The sequence below is a fragment of the Phalacrocorax carbo genome, chromosome 1, assembly GCF_963921805.1.
Source record: "Phalacrocorax carbo chromosome 1, bPhaCar2.1, whole genome shotgun sequence".
NCBI lineage: Eukaryota > Metazoa > Chordata > Aves > Suliformes > Phalacrocoracidae > Phalacrocorax > Phalacrocorax carbo.
This window is the reverse complement of record NC_087513.1, coordinates 56,452,421-56,471,216: the sequence shown is the minus strand read 5'-3', so window position 1 is coordinate 56,471,216 and position 18,796 is coordinate 56,452,421. Positions and strand designations below refer to the sequence as shown.

Below are 18,796 nucleotides of genomic sequence, written 5' to 3'. Positions count from 1 at the left end.
CTGGTAAATAAAGACTAGTGGCTTGAGGATTATATGTTGATACTGAATGATACAAGAGAAAGTTGAAAAGGTTGTACTGATCATCTTGATAAGCGTTGTGAGTGTTTACTGAGGAATCAGTGCTTTGAATACAAAGGAGGTTTGCCAGTTTTCCTGTGTGGTCCCTCACCTACTAAGCTATTCACTATGATTGAATGTTATGATATTTTGCCAAAATCTAAGGAAGGGTAAACACTAAGTAAGTTAATCTCCAAGAGACCAAACTTAACAGTAATACTTGGAGGTATCTAGGAATAGCAAAGCAGGCAACCGAATGGACAGAGCATAAATATGTGTGTTTGACCTTAGTGACTGTGGTGTTATTCACCAAATAAGCAGTAATGATTTTGGGGGTTCCATTTTCAGACAGAGTTTGTATAACATGAAACAATTGTTTTCTGTCTGGATCTTCTGAAACTTAAAAAATAGTAATAAAAAAAAATCACTTCAACAGAGGTTATGCAAGCAAATTCATAGGCTAAATTCCTGTGGTTGGTGTCCCAGAGGCTGTTTGGTAGCTTGTCAGAGGGCTGACTTTGACTCCACCTTCCCGTTTGCTAGAGCTGCCTCTGCCTTGTCAATGCTTATAGGTTCCCACAGAGAGATGACATTTGTAAATCTGAGTGTGTCACATTTTCTCAACTTTTGCATTCTAGACCAAAAAAAACCCACCAACCAACCCCAAAACAACAACCAAAAAAACCCACACCAAAACAAACCAAAAAGCCCAACAAACCCCGAAACAAGAAACAGATTGTTTTGATTCGGAAAGAGATGCTGTATAGGCAGAAGTAATTTTTTTTTTCCACTAAAGCAAACTGTGGTTATCATGTAGAATTCTTTAAAGATTTGCTATAATGAGGTTCTTCCAAGTAGACAAGTTACTCGTTTACTGTTGACCATAGTAAACCGATCAGCGTTACCAGATTGGATTAATGAATAATTTTTCGCCCCCTCTTCCTTTTCATTTGGTAGTGGAGCATCAGAGCCACTAAGTGCTTAACAGATTTTTTAACTGTGCTTCAGAAGAAGACTTAGTTTGATGCATATGGGATTTTTCATAAGTGAAATTAAAATTTATGTTTGGCTTGGTACAGGTGCATTTTTAGTATCTTGGAGACTTTTGGATGACATAATTCTGTGAAGTTACGATGCTTAAGATTTTGTATTACAGTGAATGTTCCACTTGGCATATTGCAGTGTTCATATTTGCAAAGTAAATGATGCCATAGCAATTCAGTGCCGTTTGTCGTTTTATTCTTTACCGTACAAAGGAGTTCTGGCTTGGTTGGTTTAAACAATAAACTGCTTTTTACTTGTCCTTTCATTATTCTATACTGTCACTGTGGGCTTTCCAGAATTATGGACTGGTTCAGCAATTTCTTTTAAGAATAGGTGTCATAGAACCTGACACATGATGATCTTTAGGGTTTTTCCGTTATTGTGTAGTGGAACTCATGATCGACAGGTTCAAAACATGCTACAATACACATGATTCCAGAGAATATACCAGTGGTATGTTTGTCTCTACTGTAGCTTGAAATCTGGTAGAGGTACAGCAAAACCTGTTTTTGAGTACATTGGCCAGTGTGATGGCTCACTTCAGTAATCAACTTCTTATTGTGTTCAAGAGATTTTGAAGCCTGGTGCTTTATGGGTATTGCTGGTACTACTTGTAATTGTGGCAATGAATCCAGTACGGTTTAGGGATTTCTTTTCCTTGGAAAGAGATGTCATGGGAAAGGTAAAATGGGAAGATGGCAGAGAGTCAGACTGCTACACTTGCCGTTGCTGGCCCCAATGTATGTACAATTGTATGTACAAAATGTAAAAATGCTGTAAGGATACTCTCATAGAAGGAAGTCTTTGTTACACTTTAACTGTAACACTTTGCCTCCAAAATCTGGAAGAACTGTAGTGCTATAGCACATGTTTATTTGTGCTTTGGAAGTCCATGTTTGGGATGAGGTGGGAGGTGAATACTAAAAATTATCATGAGTGAATTAGTTACTGTTTCTGCCAGGAACTTTTGCATCAGGCAAAGGTATTATAGGAGATGTAGTATTTTTAAAAACTTCATGCATATGACTAGGAATACTGTTTAGACTTGTAGTTCATCAGTTGATAATTTTCATGCAACAACAAATACTGTTCTTGTGCTAATAAATTAAGGTTGTGATTTAGCACAGACTGTTCAATGTTTGTTTTGAGGTTCATAAAACTCTATTTACATTCTTGCTCTTAATTTACAGGTCACAGATCAAAAAACCAAAGGTAAGAATCTATGATCCTAACGAGCGTTTCTGATTGACTCGAGCTATGACTTGGATCTTGATCAAAACTGTTGGAAAGGGAAGGTGAAGTGTGAGTCAAGATTAAATACTGAAGATGTGTATTCAGAAGAAATAAGAGTTGAGGTGATTAAAATGGAGAACCTAAAACTGTCCATGTTGTCAACATCAAAATACTTGAAGAGGGAATGAGGATTGTGGATAAAATAGGTTAGCTGAAATATTTAGTTTTCAGTTTTGCAACAGTTTTAGACAAATAACCAAAATCCGAAGACAACTATATAAATGGAGTGGAAGACAGGAAAAGTAGTGCTTATTGTGAGATACAAAAATGAGTGAAAATGACTTGATTTTGGAAACTTCAGAGATGTTCAGGTGCCTGAAAGTCCAATGGATAAGGCAAAACTGATGAGTGTAAGCATCTTGAAAGTTACTTATTTAGCTGATCTAAAAATACATTTCACTTAATCTTGATCTGTGTGTCAGTTTTCTAAAAATTGTGTGGGGAAAATGCCATTATTTATAGAAGAGAAGTAAAGATGATAACTTGATCTTACAGCTAACAATACTCCTTTTTTGGTTTTTGGGTAGTGAAGCCTATACAGAGAAATCTGAAAACCCATAATAAAATATGGAGAATAACGGCATTCATGTTGCCAAAAAGAGACTCAATTTTTTTGATCTCACATTTGTAAGAAGAAAAGTTTTACTGATTATGTTCACTTTGCTGGGGGGGGTGGGGTGGGGTGGGTTTCTGGGCGTCCCTTTCTTGTCTTAATCTTCAACAAAGGCTAGAGTAGATGTATTAAATTTTCCTTGCCATTGGAGTCTGTCTTAGCAATTACACCTCCTAGATGCCTGGCTAGGAATTTCTTTTGCTCTGTTTCAAAAAAAGCATATGGAGAATGTGAGTAAGGGGTCACAAGTCTAGAGTCTCTTAAGCAAATTCTGTGATGGCGTTAAATCCTTGAGGATTTGTTTGTGGTTTTCCTCTTCTCCAATGCATAATAGCCCTCAGAAGCAGCTTGTCCTTGCTTATAGGGGCACCTGGTGACCAGCTGGGAAACTTTAGGCAAGTCCAATACAAACACTGTATGTAGGACGGCCTTTTGGGTGTGCGTCAACTATTACTGCCTTATTTGAGAGCAGTACAGAGAACTCAGATTTGTCAACTCTGAATCCAAGAGGACGGGTTTTTCCCCCTCTCCTTGTTCCTTTTGGTGATGGCCGTGTAGCCTAGTAAGCAGGTGAAAGCTTGGGAACTGATTTCAGAACTCCCATAAGGGTGATGCATAACAATCCAAAAACTAGTTGAAGAGCAAGGAAGAGAGCTCAGGGGGGAACCAGTTATATTTGACTGCTCATACTTTAAAATGACTCATTGCCCCCGGTAGTATTCTTTCCCAACTTTACGTTTCCAAGAAATTTGGGACTTAGAGTGAAATACTTCCTGAGGGCAGAGTTTCATCCTGGGGTGCAGAGTTGCACATGGAAGCAAGAGGTTTGCTGCTACTGCCTGTTCCTGCTTCTTTAATTAAATTGTCTTTTAATATGGTTGAAGTTGAACAATATTTCAGAGAAGAATAAAATTATTAAAGGAAAGAGTCACAGTGAGTTCTTGTAGCTAGCGCAGGTTTAAGTGGAAAAATTTCTGATTTTCATTCTTCCTGTTTTTCAGTGCCCGAAGTGACGAAACCAAGTTTAAGCCAACCAGTGGCTGCCAGCCCAATTGGCAACTCTCCATCGCCACCAGTCAATGGTGGCAACAATGCCAAAAGGGTGGCAGTGCCGAACGGACAACCGCCGAGCGCCGCCCGCTACATGCCTCGGGAGGTGCCGCCGCGATTCCGTTGCCAGCAGGACCACAAAGTGTTACTGAAACGTGGGCAGCCCCCTCCGCCATCCTGTATGCTCCTTGGGGGTGGAGCAGGGCCTCCTCCCCCAGCAGCACCAGGAACAAACCCAAACAACGCACAACCAGTGACAGGAGCACTGCTGCAGAGCGACAGTGGGACTGCAACAGGCAAGTAATAATAATATTAAATGAACGTGTGTATGCACGGCAGAAAAAGGATCGCTGAAATTGTGCATAAGTGTATCATCATATAACAAAACACCTCAGCTTGCTTTTGGAGAACTTCTACTATTGTAGTGTATAGACTTTTGCTGTTAGCAGCAATGGGTGCAATTTTTACTACTAGATGGAACAAGAAAGAGGGTTAATTGTTTTGTAAAATAGGTTTTGGGTGGTTTGAATTGGATGCTGTAATGCTCTTAAGACCTCAGCAAGGTAAACACAATGTACAGATAAACAGCGTTTTATGATTGTCATTGAGTAGTTCTTCATAGCTCTTTAGGTTTCTTTAATGACATGAATTTCCTATCTGGTCACTTTTTTATATGATCTGGTAAACCAGACATGTAGATATCAGGTCTGCAAATGGCAGGTGTCTGTCACGTCTCACCTGGATGAGGTAGAAAGATGGCCCTTTTGTTCCTGACTTTTTTCAGTAGTAATCTTGTTTTTCTCCTTAGATAAGCCTTTTTATAAAAATGATGACTGTCCTGGTTTTGCTTTTCTGTTCATTTTGAATTCCAGAAGATAAATTGATTTTAAGATTAATTGTTTTATGAGCATTGGGAAATTATAACTGCTCCTGAATTTTTTAGACCCTTGGGGAATTGCAGTAAGTGTAGTATTTCCTTCTTAAGTTATGATAGAACAAACAAAATTCTACTCAAGACATCTGCCTTCTCAAATCACCTAAATTTTTCTTTATAGAAGTCAGGGATGACTTGACTTCTAAGAAAGGGTGTTTTAAAAAGAAATAATAAATGCTTGAAAGTCAAAAGAAAAAAATAACGATACCACTCTGTCTGAGTTTGCCTTTGAAAGCCATGCCAGATTAAGGGGATGGGTTTGGTTGTTCTTTTTTAACCACAGTCTTGGAGAGCATAAACTTTTTATAGTTCTCTATGGTTCAGAAGTAAAAACAGAGGTGACTTGGAACTCCAGAATCAAGCAAGCTAGATGGAATGGCTGTCCTACTAACAAGGATTCTGGGAAAATGAATAATTCTGTCTGTGTTGTGGTTTCAGTACTTTAAATCCTTTGTAGCAAATCTCTGTTTGACAGTTTATTTATCTTGTTGTCTTTCATGTTCCCTATTTAATAAGGGAGGGGAGTGAATTTCAAACTACAATGGCAAGGTTTTAGCTAATCAGTTTAAAAACAGATATCTTGGAGATGGCAGATTTTGATAATACACCTGAAAGATTAAGAAGGAAATAACACACCCAAAGTCTTCTGCCTATATAAAAAATCCTAGCCTTGGTGTACCTGCTAGCGTTGGTATACCTTTACAGTGACTGTAGTAGACTGACAAAGGAGAATTTATGGTGGTGAAGCATTCTAAAAGTTTTCAAAATTTCTCATGAACAGCGTTTTTTTTGCTGTTGGATGTACTATATGAGGACCATTTTGAAGTATTTTAGAGGCTCCTTAAGTTCTGTGCAACTAATTCGACACCTAATATTTGTTTTTCTGAGACTGTAATTCAATCTTATGGATTCTCATATTTTTACATGTAGTTTAATGATGCGTTAACGCAGATGTTACGTGGTTGTATTTCATTGATTGTGGCAACTTTTTATGCCAATGGTTAGTTGCTTTATCCTGATGTAAGCCAGGAGTGCTGCCAAGAAAGAAACGGGTCCTTCAGACCTGCCTCACCCCATCCAAATTTCTGCACCAGAGCACAATTAACTGGGCTGGGGTGCTGACTTGGATTATAATTAACCCAGGTTGTTTTTTAAAGCTAACTTCAGTCTGGGTGATTTACCAGTTCAGCTCACTGAATATCAGTGGGAACGTATGTGCTAGCATGTGAGAGTAGGTGTGCCCGAGGAGTGGGAATGAGTGGCTGGACAAGAGGAAGGCCAGGGCTGTCCATAGGGTGCTCCATCAAAGTGCTTAACGAAGTATGGTGTTGCTCTGTCTTGCACATCATTAACTCCATCTGAGATCCTGGCAGTTTACAGATTGGATTTTGGATTGGGCCCAATTCTGTCAGACACTTATGTACATGATACTGTGATTAATTCATCCCATGTGTAAACAAAAGTGGGTTCCCAAAGGGGAAAACAATGCAGCTTACCTACTCCTTTGCATTGTTATATTCACCAGATAGCTATAGATTATGTTGGTGAGGCTTTATACAAAAAGGCAGTAGATATTCCTTCTTCACATGGATCTTTTTCTACCAGAATGAAATGCTTCTGTAAGATGACAAAAGTCAAGTTACCTGAAAGATGACACCAAATTTACTGTTGTCTTGTAGTAGTACGGGGCGGTTGGGGTGGAGGGTGGTCTATATAATTCTTCTAATACCAATGATATTCAGGATGTGCAATACAGTTTTGGAAAACAAAGCTTGAGTTTTATTGGTGGAAGTCTTTCAGTAGTTACAATACCCTCTAAGAATTACTACCATCTCTCACAGCAAAACTGCATCTTCATTTCAGGACTCCATTTCAATACTTTTCACTTATTTCAGCTCCATACTTTCATCCTTAAAAGTAGTAATTTGCTAGTAACTTTTTTTCATTTTAGTCAGATCAGAAACTTGTTTCAAGGAAGAATGCTTCCTTATGTTTTAAGGAAGAGTCTGTTTTAAGAACCAAGAGCCCTTACCCATTATCTTAAGACAAAACCATAAATTGCCAAAATTTTGTGCCACTGAAGTATAGCGAGGGGAGGCTGGTTCTGGAAAACAGTGCATTATATTGTCCTCATACGCTATGTTAGGAAGCACCCCAATCTTAATACTTTTAGAATGTCTTCACAAAGATGAAATGTGAAATGCTTTGTTAAAATCACCTATGTGAAGATCTTGCTGAGTGCATAGCGGCCTGTGCATCATTAATTTGCTGAATCATTGCTAAGTTCAAAAGGCAGCAACCTTGAAGTCTTTTGAACTTGTCTTTGGCTGTCCTCCTTAAGCTATTCCTGTGATCAGTCTAATCAGAAAGCTTTTTAATTGGGGAGGGGGTGAAAAAAGGGTTATTCAGTGTACTAAAAGGATAGCCAGATATAAATACCGGTAGAGAGTCACACTACCTTGCTATTGTTAAGGTTGCAGTTGAGGTTAAGGCAACAGAAGGAGCAGAATGTGCCTGGTAACTGCTTGGTCTTTTGGATCTTGGTGGCTAGGGTTTAATGGATGAAGATGAACTTTTGTTCATCAGTATTCAAAGCTTACAAGAGAGTTCTAACCTTGCTGGGGAATCTGGAAGGCATTCAGTGGATGTTCATTCATTAAGCTAATGAACTGAAAACCTGAGACAGGCACTGAAAGCTGGTCTGTTCATCTTCTATTAAAAGTATTAGCAACCAGAAATGGCGGTCTTCACTTCTGAATATGTAACGTAGGAACTGGAGTGGGGGAGTCCACCTTTTTAGGTCATTATGCCTTATTTTCATGGAAGCTGTTATGTAGGAAAGTATTGGTAGTAACTATATATTCAGGTATGAATACTGATGCAGATGTTATGAACTTTCTTAATGCTCTGCAAAATAAGTTAAACTGGTTGGGTGGGATAACTGAATGAGACGAATACATTAGGATACATGGTTTTGCAGAAGGGAGGGTGTTTAGTCTTCATCACTGGGAATTTGTGGTGAGGGCAGTTTAGGGTCCCTTGGTATTAACAATACATAGAAAAATGAGTGGAACCCTATATAGAGAACAACACTGAAGTACTAATGGACTTAAATTATTTAGAGGATCAGAGGTAATTATGTGGATGGCAAGGGAATCTTGGCTGACAACCTCCTGATGATAACATGCTTGCATATATGCAGACATTATGCTGCCAATACTGACATAGGTTTCATCCATTCTGGTACTATGTTAATTTGTCTACTTTAAAACTATATAGAAATCGTTTCCATGTGAAGTCATACCACATAGAACATAATGAGAGTTCAGCACAGATGAAAGAGAGGGCCCCTATTCATTGTCGTTCATCCTGCTAATTTCCTCATAGTGACTCCAAAGCTCGTTGAACTTGCAAGTTACCGTGGACAATGTGCTAAGCCACCAAAAATCTAACGCATCAAAAAGTGGACAGTTTTGTGTTGAGTTAGTGAATACAGTTGATTTAATTAAAGGACTTGGCTGCCATCAGAACTCTCACAAATGAGAGGTGAAACTTGGAGAACTTGAAGTAGGTAGGGATGGTGAGAGAGAAAGAGAAGGAAAAGCGAGATCTCTTACTAGCCTCCATCCAGTGGCAGAGATTATCTTAGCTGCTCACAAAACCACAAACTGTGGTTTCTAGGATAAATATAGCAGTGACACAAATGTGGGATAATTACGTACTGAATACGACTTGCATGTTACTATGTAGAAATTGATTTGTGTAGCTTTGGATTCTTTTGATTTACAGTAACTTTTGGAAATAATTTTGTTTTGCAAAGGGTTGAAAGAAATTCCTAGTAGTAAAATCAACTTGAAAAAAATATTTGAAGGATAGACTTCTTCAGCTTTATATATTCCATAGATGCTTTTTGTTTTCAGTCTTTTTTATCTTTTGATCTGTAATAAATTGAAGTTGCTTTGAGTCAGTTGAGTAGCAGACCAACAGCTGACTGCATGCGCACACACATGCATATGAATGCGTGCACATACGCATTCTTGTTCTATATATAGTATGATTTTAAAGGTGTATTTGAAAAGTCTACAACCAGTATCAGTAATGACCATGCAGGTTCATTAACTGGCTTATTATTATTATTTTGAACTTAGAGTGGGACTCCAGCAGAAGTAGTGAGTCAATAGTGAATTCAAGTCCCCACAAAATGCTTGTGGGGAGTTTGTTGAAAGACCTTTTTTAGCAGTATTTTCAACGGTGTTTTCCAGCCTGATGTTCTTCCAGAGCAACTTTGTTACACGTTTGAGGGAAGGGTTCTTATTAATGAAAACAGTAATCAGTGGCGTCAAAAATGTAATGTTCAGTGTTGCAAATAATATTGATTATTAATGACCTTTTTGGGTGTGGGGTTTTGTTTTTGTTTGTTTTTTTTTTTTAGATTCAGCAATTGGAGGTGCTGCTGCTTCAAATTATGCAAATTCCACTTGGGGTCCTGGAGCCTCCTCCAACAGCGGCACCAACGCCAATCCAACTCACATCTGGGACAAGGTGATTGTAGACGGGTCTGACATGGAAGAGTGGCCTTGTATTGCCAGCAAAGATGCTGAGTCTTCTTCCGAAAACACCACCGATAACAACAGTGCCTCGAACCCTGGCTTGGAGAAGAATGCTCTGCCAGGAAGCACCACTAGTAACAAAGGAAAAGGAAGCCAGTGCCAGTCTGGAAGCGCTGGAAACGAATGTAATCTTGGGGCCTGGAAATCTGATCCCAAGGCTAAATCTGTTCAATCTTCCAACCCTGCTGCCGAGAGTAACAATGGACTAGGTAATTGGAGGAACTTGAGTGGACAAGATAGAATCGGTCCCGGTTCTGGCTTCAGCAACTTTAACCCAAATAGCAACCCCTCTGCTTGGCCGGCACTGGTTCAAGAGGGCAATTCTAGGAAAGGGACTTCAGAATCTGATAGCGGTAGCTCCAATGCACAGATTAGCACAGTAGGTCAGACCTCTAGGGAACAGCAGTCAAAGATGGAAAATGCGGGTGTTAACTTTGTCTCTGGCAGAGAACAGGCTCAAATTCATAACACTGATGGACCAAAAAATGGAAACACTAACTCCTTGAACTTAAGTTCACCAAACCCTATGGAGAATAAGGGAATGCCCTTTGAAATGGGCTTGGGGAACCCTTCCAGGAGCACTGACACCCCTTCACAAAGCACTGGAGAAAGAAAGACTGGGAGTGTTGGATCTTGGGGTACAGCTAGGGGGTCTTCTGGAACTGACACAGTCTCTGGACAGAGCAATTCTGGAAACCATGGGAACAATGGAAAGGATAGAGAGGACTCCTGGAAAGGAGCTTCTGTTCAAAAACCTAATGGGTCAAGAAGTGATTCTTGGGATAACAGTAACCGGTCTACGGGTGGTGGGTCTTGGAACTTTGGCCCTCAGCATGCAAATGAAAGCAAATGGGGTGAAGGGAACAAATTAACATCTGGGGTCTCTCAGGGAGAATGGAAACAGCTGTCTGGGTCTGATGAACTGAAGATTGGAGAATGGAGTGGTCCAAACCAACCAAATTCTAGCACTGGAGCATGGGACAATCAAAAAGGCCACCCTCTTCCTGAAAACCAAGGCAATTCCCAGGCTCCCTGTTGGGGAAGATCTTCCAGCTCTGCAGGAAGTGAGGTTGGAGGTCAAAGCACTGGAAGCAACCACAAAGCAGGAAGTAGTGACAGTCACAATTCTGGACGCCGATCATATAGGCCTACGCATCCTGATTGCCAGGCAGTCTTGCAGACTTTGCTGAGCAGGACGGATTTGGACCCCCGAGTGCTTTCAAACACCGGCTGGGGCCAAACTCAAATTAAGCAAGATACCGTGTGGGATATTGAAGAGATGCCACGGCCTGAGGGGAAGTCTGATAAAGGAACTGAGGGGTGGGAGAGCTCTGCCACACAGACAAAGAACTCAGGGGGCTGGGGTGATGTACCCAGCCAAAGCAATCAAATCAAGTCTGGATGGGGTGAGCTCTCAACCCCAACGGAGTGGAAGGACCCCAAAAATACTGGAGGATGGAATGACTATAAGAATCCCAATTCTTCTAATTGGGGAGGAGGAAGATCAGAAGAAAAATCATCTTCCTCTTGGAATGACAGCTCTAGTAAGGATCAGGGGTGGGGTGGACGGCAACCTAATCAAGGATGGTCTTCTGGAAAGAATGGTTGGGGAGAGGAAGTTGACCAAACAAAAAATAGCAACTGGGAAAGTGCAGGAAACAAGCCAGTGTCTGGTTGGGGTGAAGGTGGGCAGAATGAGATTGGAACTTGGGGTAATGGTGCAAATACAAGTGCTGCTTCGAAGGGTGGATGGGATGATTGTAAAAGAAATTCAACATGGAATGAGACGGGTCGACAGCCCAACTCCTGGAACAAGCAGCAACAGCACCAGCAGCAGCAACAGCAGGAGGCCTCTGGTTCCTGGGGTCCACCGCCCCAAACTCCAAGTAACGGGCGACCTCCAAACCCAAACTGGAACAGCGGACCACAGCCAGCTGCCCCCAAAGAGGAGGAGCCTAGTGGTTGGGAAGAACCTTCTCCACAGTCAATCAGTCGAAAAATGGATATTGATGATGGCACTTCAGCGTGGGGAGATCCTAGCAGTTATAACTACAAGAATGTGAACCTGTGGGACAAGAACTCACAAGGAGGACAGGCCCCACGGGAGCAGAGCCTGCCTACTCCAATGACTAGCAAATCACAAGCATCAGGTACTAGTCTTGTACCTTTTCTCAGCAAGCTCCTATTTATAAATGTAACCTTAATGCATAAGAGATACTTGTGTAGTCTCCAATTCCTAATAGTTTTATTCCATAAAGAAAACCAATTTCTTATTTGAGTATTTGGTTCTGTATTTAAAGTGTCTTTAAAATTTGAATCAATCAGCCCACTATTTGTTGTGCCTCAGCAACTGTAATTGAATACTGGTCAGCTTGCCAGTAAAAGAAAATGCATGTTAGCTGACAAATCTGCATATTCAGTCTGAGCTCTGAAGAACCGTTTGAATTATAGAATCATTTAGGTTGGAAAAAAACCTTTAAGTTCAAGTCCAACCTAGCACTGCCAGGTCTACCACTAAACCATGTCCCTAAGCACCACATCTACACATCTTTTAAATACCTTCAGGGATGGGGACTCAGCCACTTCCCTGGGCAGCATGTTCCAGTGCTTGACAACCCTTTCAGTGAAGAAATTTTTCCTAATATCCAATCGAAACCTCCCCTAGTGCAATTGAGGCTGTTTCCTCTTGCCCTATTGCTTGTTACTTGGGAGAAGAGACTGACACCCACCTCACTGCAACCTCCTTTCAGGTAGTTGCAGAGAGTGATAAGGTCTCTCTCTCCAGCCTCCTTTTCTCCAGACTAAATCACATTTTAAAAATATTTAATTATTAAAGAAATTAAGATAAATTCTTTACTTATTTTTAGTCAAAAACTTGTTGCTCTGAAACACTCAGTTAACACCTAAAATGGAGCAAGTCTGTGATTTAGGTTTTTAGCTCAGTTTGGCTTTCCAGTATTATAAAGAGTACGTAGCAAAATATTTGCTTTGAAATAACAACAAGAAAAAGTTACATAGCTTGGAAATATAGTAAGATGTTATTTTTATGTAATCTCTCCTCTGACTCAGACATGCTTTAAAGAATATTATTTTGTTTTAATATGTACTTCAAATATGTCCTTATTCTTTCTTCAGTATTTGAAAACCCTGAGTTAGTCTGGTGCTTTTAATTAGTCACAAAAGTTCACCAGATAGGAGGACAGCATTAGATGTGGGGTTCATGTTTAACCTGGGAGAATACTACTACTCATTATAGCATTCTCTTCCTTTTCATCCCTTGAGGTCAGTGCCTGCTCTAAGTTTGATGTGAACAGTTGTCAGTTCTGCTGCACCCACCCTATTCAGAATCTAAAGTCCTCAACAGAAAGAATGAAGCAGTAGATTAATGACATGGTGCTGCACTGCAGTAAATAGTTTGTTGTCTAAATGGTCTGTAATGAAAACTCTTTCTCCTTTGTGCAGTCTGGAGCAAAAGCACTCCACCTGCTCCAGATAATGGTACGTCCGCCTGGGGTGAGCCAAATGAAACCAGTCCTGGGTGGGGTGAAGTAGATGATACAGGAGCATCGACCACAGGCTGGGGGAATGCACCTTCCAACGCCCCGAATGCCATGAAATCTAGTGAGTATAGGCCAGATACCAGTTTCTTTGCAGTGGTCCTGGAGATTTTTAGTGTTTGGCCTTTTGATAGGTCACCGATAGAGGAGTTATCTGAGGCCTAGAAGCAGTTGTGAATGTCATGTGAGATTTTGATGGATGAGTGATTTAAGTGCTTACAAATAACGGGAACTTTTAAGGTAATGAAAAATTTCTTAACTAAGCAATTAAATGGGCAGCTCTGATTTGTGGAAGCGTTGAAACATTAGAGCATGTGAGTGAGTGTCTTTTTCTCAAATATGTCTCCTCTTCTCTGGCTGCCCATGTGTTACTTAGCATATAAACTTGTGACATGATAAATGACTTTTCCCGATCATATCAGAAAAAGGAGTGCACAGCACAGTTGAATTTCATGGTGGAGGCCACTACATGGTAATCCATGCTTCAGTAATGCAAATTGCCTCTGAACTGATTTTTTAAAAATTATATTAATGTGGAATATTGTAACTCTTAAGTTCTTAACTTTCTTTTGTGGTTGAACCTAAAGGGATGACTATCTTCTGGATATTACCTGCCTTACAGCTGCGTTCTCCATGAATGAGATGCTGTTGAAATCTTTTAAAAAATTACTTTGAAGTTAAAACTTTGCTGTATTAAGATTTTTATTTCTGTGGAAATTATACCTGCTGATGTAAGCTGTTCGTAGAATTTTTATTTCAGTTTTTCGAAGGAGAATACAACAAACAAAAGCAATAATCTGCTGATACAACATAGCAGTGTTGTAGCCAAAGCCAATAACGTTCGGATACAAAGTTTCAAGTAGGAAATATTGATAATACATGACTGTTACTGAACTTGGCTGAGGTACCTGCTGTGAAACTGTTTCCAGTTACAAGTTGCTTTTGGGACGTGTAATTGTTTGGAATTAAATGCTCTATACAGATGGTATGCTGCTGGGTCATTCTCCCTTCCTCCCACCCCCATTAAATAGTTTGGCAATTTATGAAACAGAACTGGGAAAAAAGCATTGCTTCCTTAGTGTTAACATTATAGCAGCCTTTCTTGGATGACTGTAGTGCTTCCTGTGCCTGCCACACAAACTTGGCACTTTTCAGGATGCTAGACTTCTTTAAATGGATCTCTTCTTCCATCTCTAAAAATCGGCCAAAATATGACCAAAATCAGAGTCTCTGAAATGCTGATGATCCATTTCAAATTCTATGGGTTTGTTAATACTTAAGATAGTCTTTAAAGACTATGCATCGTCACTTGCTGGTCCTAAGGGGTCTGCATATGTGACATCCAAGGAGCTGCAGACTAATCTGTATGTAAGCTTTCCCTAGCTCTAGAGGAGGAAAATATAGGGAGTTTACCTGTGGTGGCTGTTTCAGGTTGGGGTGTAGCAGGTCACTAGTGTTAAGAGCTGAGATCTTCATTCTCCTGTGTTCTGAGATTGCTCTCTCGACACCTTTCTAATTGGCACCCAGAAGGAACAAAGAAGAAAGCTATGTTATTCACTGATGTAAGGGGAGATATTTAATGTCTTGGATAAGTTGGAAGAAGAAATTGGGACAAAGACGCTGCAAAGGCATAGTTTATGGCTGAAGGTAAGGGCAGGAAAGAGGAACTAGCAATGACAGGAAAATAAAACTAGAGTTTAGAGCCAAAGAAGGGAAGCATAGGTCATTGCCCACCTGTTTAAAAAAAACAAACCAGATTTACATAGTTTTAGCAGCATTGCATAGGAATTCTGTAGAAGAAGTAGAAATAAATTCAGTTTTCTGTAACATCATTATTTTGTCTATATCTTGAAAGTTTCCTTTGCCTCGTCACTCAACAAAGGCAGAAAAAGAAGCAGGAATCTCACAAGTTGTCTTTACACCACTGTCCAGATTCACGTCCAAGAATCTCAGACCTGAAAGCTGTCAATGCAGAAAAATAATCTATGGCCATGTAGTAAAAAGCAGGCTTATAGTACTATATTTAAACACTGTGGTCAGAAATAAATTAAAGCTGCAGGGACTACTCCATATATGACAGTTCCAGATTAAGTTCTTGACTCTGCAGTCATAATCCTTAAGTGTAGCCTTTTCTGCTTAAGTAGCATGATTAAAGTGTCAAGAGGTAGATTTTTGCACTTGGACCAGTGAGCAGCCCTCAATTTTGGTACACAATATACTTTTAAAAGTTATGTTTTCTGTGATGTATCTGAGTAGTTATTTATGATGGATTTTAAGGTAGCCTTTAAACTGCCATGAAATGCTGCTCTACTTATTTTCAGCATGATCAAGGTAGAGTTCCCCTTGATAGACTAATTACAGTTCCTGACTATTTTTGTACTCAGATTTTCTGCTGTGTGTGTTAATATCCTTATCCCTGATTTCCACATTCAAACCCCAGACAGTTGAAGAATCCTTAATGAAAAAGGTGATGATGATGGAAATCTTTATTTAAGGGAGATAAATACTTAGGGAATAAATATGCAGAATGAAGAGTTACACCAGGAAGAACAGTTTGACTGTGGGCAAGATGAAGATTTGGGCTCTTGTTGGCTTGTCAGTAGAGGTTAGAATTCTAAGTTCCCTGACAGCTGGTGCTAGGCAATAACAGCAAGAAAAGAAGCCAACAGGGAAAAGTCCTTAGTCTGAACTGATTAAATGGTTGTAGCTTTCTTGTAATGGTATCTCTACTTAAACAGCACTGCTAATAACTCTTTTTACTGGCATTGGCAAGAACAGATTCGAGTAGAGGTTGTTTTTTTTTTTTTTTTATACTACACTACTTTTGTGTTACATATACCAGAGTACTCAGGTCCTCCTTGGTTTTTAAGTGTCGTTGAAGTCTTTCATTTACACTAGAAAATAATAGGTTGCCTTTTAAAGAAATCAAAATGCGGCTGTATCTGTATAACAGAAGAGGTCCCTATGGTTTATTATAACTTTAAGGGTTTGACATTGCTTTAAAATAGTTGCAAAACATGACATGCTAACATGCCACTGAATTTCATTGGTTTTGGGATTCATGCACAAGTTTTTACAGCTGATAGAGTGAAGACGCTAATCTTGCAGTGTCAAGTCTTGAGCTGCATGGTATTGTAGACTGCTTTTGACCTTTTTTTTTTCTTTTTCTGAAGGTTCTAAATCTATGCAAGATGGCTGGGGAGAGAATGATGGGCCAGTGACAGGAACGCGTCATTCCAGCTGGGAAGAGGAGGAGGAGGGAGGAGTCTGGAACACAGCAGGCTCTCAGGGAAGCAGTTCCTCCCACAACTCAACAAGCTGGGGGCAAGGAGGAAAGAAAACACAAATGAAGGTAAAATGCTTGAATGATTCATAACTGTTGTGTGGTCTGAAAGCAGTATGACTGATATGTTAAAGCATTGTAACAGTTCTTTTAAAAAGGTATTACAAAATTCAGCTAGAAAGGTACCTGTTACAAGAGTGTAAAAATGTGAGGTTTCTGGATTTGTGTTTAGTGTATTACATCTGCTGCGACTAATAAATCTGCGAGTAGATGTCAAATTATTTTGGTATGTAGGCTGCAGAGCCATTACTAAATGAAACAGGAATAAGTATCTCAGGAATTGCTCATCCCTTGTTGACACATCTTTCTGTGTCAGACTGCTGCTGTTCACCTTGCATAGTCTGCTGAAGTTTGGATTCCACAGTCCCTTTGGCACATGCGCTTCTTATTTCTATTGACTGTTGGATTTAGGTCTGACTAGTGTTGGTTGTTATTGACCTTTGGCCTCAAACAGGAGCAGGAGCTTGGCTATGTCCTGAGTGAATTGCTTTCTGAGGCTTGTTTGTGTTAGTTCTCTAGTACAGTAACACTTTGTACTGTATTAATATTAGACGGACTATGCTTTGTCTACTTCTAATCAAATAGGTAGGGCAAACTCAAAAGGCAAGTGCAGACCAGCTTCCTCATACATGGAAATACTGTTGTGACATGGTATGGAGTTTTACAATTCCTATTTTGCAAAAATTATTCTCAAACTTTTTTCTCACTTAAAGTTTTATTTTAACCACCAAAGCAACTGTTCAATAACTTTTCTTACCAATATATTTTCTGTTGAACTGTGTTCAGTTTTGGTTTTGATCACCTGTAAATTACAGTAAAGCCAAATTGAGAGCTAGGTCAGCACCGTGCCCATGGGAGAGAAACCATACTAAAGGGAAGAAAGCCAAGGGAGAAATCTATCACTGTATTTGGTGGCTGAAAGGATGTATTAAACTGTAACAGAGGGGGGAGAAAAATTCAAAGCTTTCCAGATTCCAGAATTAAACTGAAGGTGTGATAAACATTCTACACAGCAAGTATTAATCCAGTTTGGTATACCTAACAATGAACAATTTTATATGAGAGAAAAGAAAAAAGTATTTGGTAGATGTTTCCAACCATGCAAAAAGGTAATTTGTTCAGGAGATTAGTTTTTCTGATACCAGAATTTTCATTTGACACTTGTGCATCTCAAGGATAACACAGTTTAAGAAATCAAGAAGTCACTTAAAAATACTTTTATTTTTTTCCTCTTCAGTGCTCATTAAAAGGAGGAAATAGTGATTCATGGATGAACCCGTTATCCAAACAGTTTTCAAATATGGGCTTGCTGGTAAGTAAATTTATTTTTAATATAAAATTCAACTTAGTAAAAAAGCAGTAAGCTTTAAATAAGTCACAAGACCAGCTGTTTCACACTGTGTAACTACCTATTTATCTGCATTTGTTATGCTGGCATGTTCATTATAATACTTGTAATTGCTGGGTATTCAGCACTTCCTTGCTAGTCAGAATGGCTTCTCAGAAAAAAACAAGATCTACTTTGACTCTTCAAAATTACATTATGACAGCTGTTGTTCTGAGATTGCAGTTTCCTTGCAAGTAATAGGATTTGGGGGTGTTTTGGTTTTGGTTTTTTATTTTTTATTTTCATATCATGCTGTTCAGAGGTCTCCAGGTAGAGGCCTTGGCTCCTGGCTGTACCATTGGGCACCTGTGACTAGTCCAAGGCTATTCATACTGAATCTCAGCCGCCAATCAGAAAAGGAGATTTACAGCTCTGTGTCTGTCTTGGCTATTTATATTTTGAATACTGTGCAGCAGGATCTTTTTAGAACAAAAAGGGATCATTATTCATTAGTACTTAAAGACTGATTGGTAAAGTGGATAAATAAATGGCATGTCATGGAGAGAAAAAACAGATCTGCAGGGAAGTACCTTAAAAATAGTTACATATATCATTTTTTTAAGAACTTCTGACATGCTAATTTGTAAAACATTTTACAGAATATTGTGCCAGCTGTCATCCTGTGAAGCAGGAATAATATGTAATATAGTCTAGCAAAAGATCATAATGCAGAGGTTCTGTGAGAGCCCAGGGCTGCACAAACTGTCACTGACATGACTAGGATTAGCTTGTAATGTCTGTTGGCTCCCAACCCTAAATTCAGTCTGCTAGAGCATAAATGCTTCTGAAAGCTATGGGAACACCCTGTCCCAGACTGCCAACTTAAGAATAACTTGGCAGCACATTTCAAGGTTTGATGACTTGACAGGTCATGAGGATGAGGTATCATTTTGGCCACTATTTTCAGT

General features: G+C 39.6%; 1 protein-coding gene across 11 annotated transcripts in view; it reads left to right on the top strand.

Moving 5' to 3' along the window:
* TNRC6B (trinucleotide repeat containing adaptor 6B) overlaps nucleotides 1-18,796 on the top strand; it is a 149,170-nt gene that overhangs the window by 89,035 nt on the left and 41,339 nt on the right. For 9 of the 11 annotated variants that reach the window (XM_064453729.1, XM_064453707.1, XM_064453714.1 and 6 more), the window contains 6 exons: nucleotides 2,292-2,313; nucleotides 4,009-4,353; nucleotides 9,424-11,751; nucleotides 13,064-13,222; nucleotides 16,332-16,510; nucleotides 17,739-17,813. In XM_064453729.1, the coding sequence (XP_064309799.1) occupies nucleotides 2,292-2,313; nucleotides 4,009-4,353; nucleotides 9,424-11,751; nucleotides 13,064-13,222; nucleotides 16,332-16,510; nucleotides 17,739-17,813 (3,108 nt within the window). The remainder of the gene's footprint in view (nucleotides 1-2,291; nucleotides 2,314-4,008; nucleotides 4,354-9,423; nucleotides 11,752-13,063; nucleotides 13,223-16,331; nucleotides 16,511-17,738; nucleotides 17,814-18,796) is intronic. The other 2 variants (XM_064453736.1, XM_064453744.1) reach the window with 1 other exon arrangement.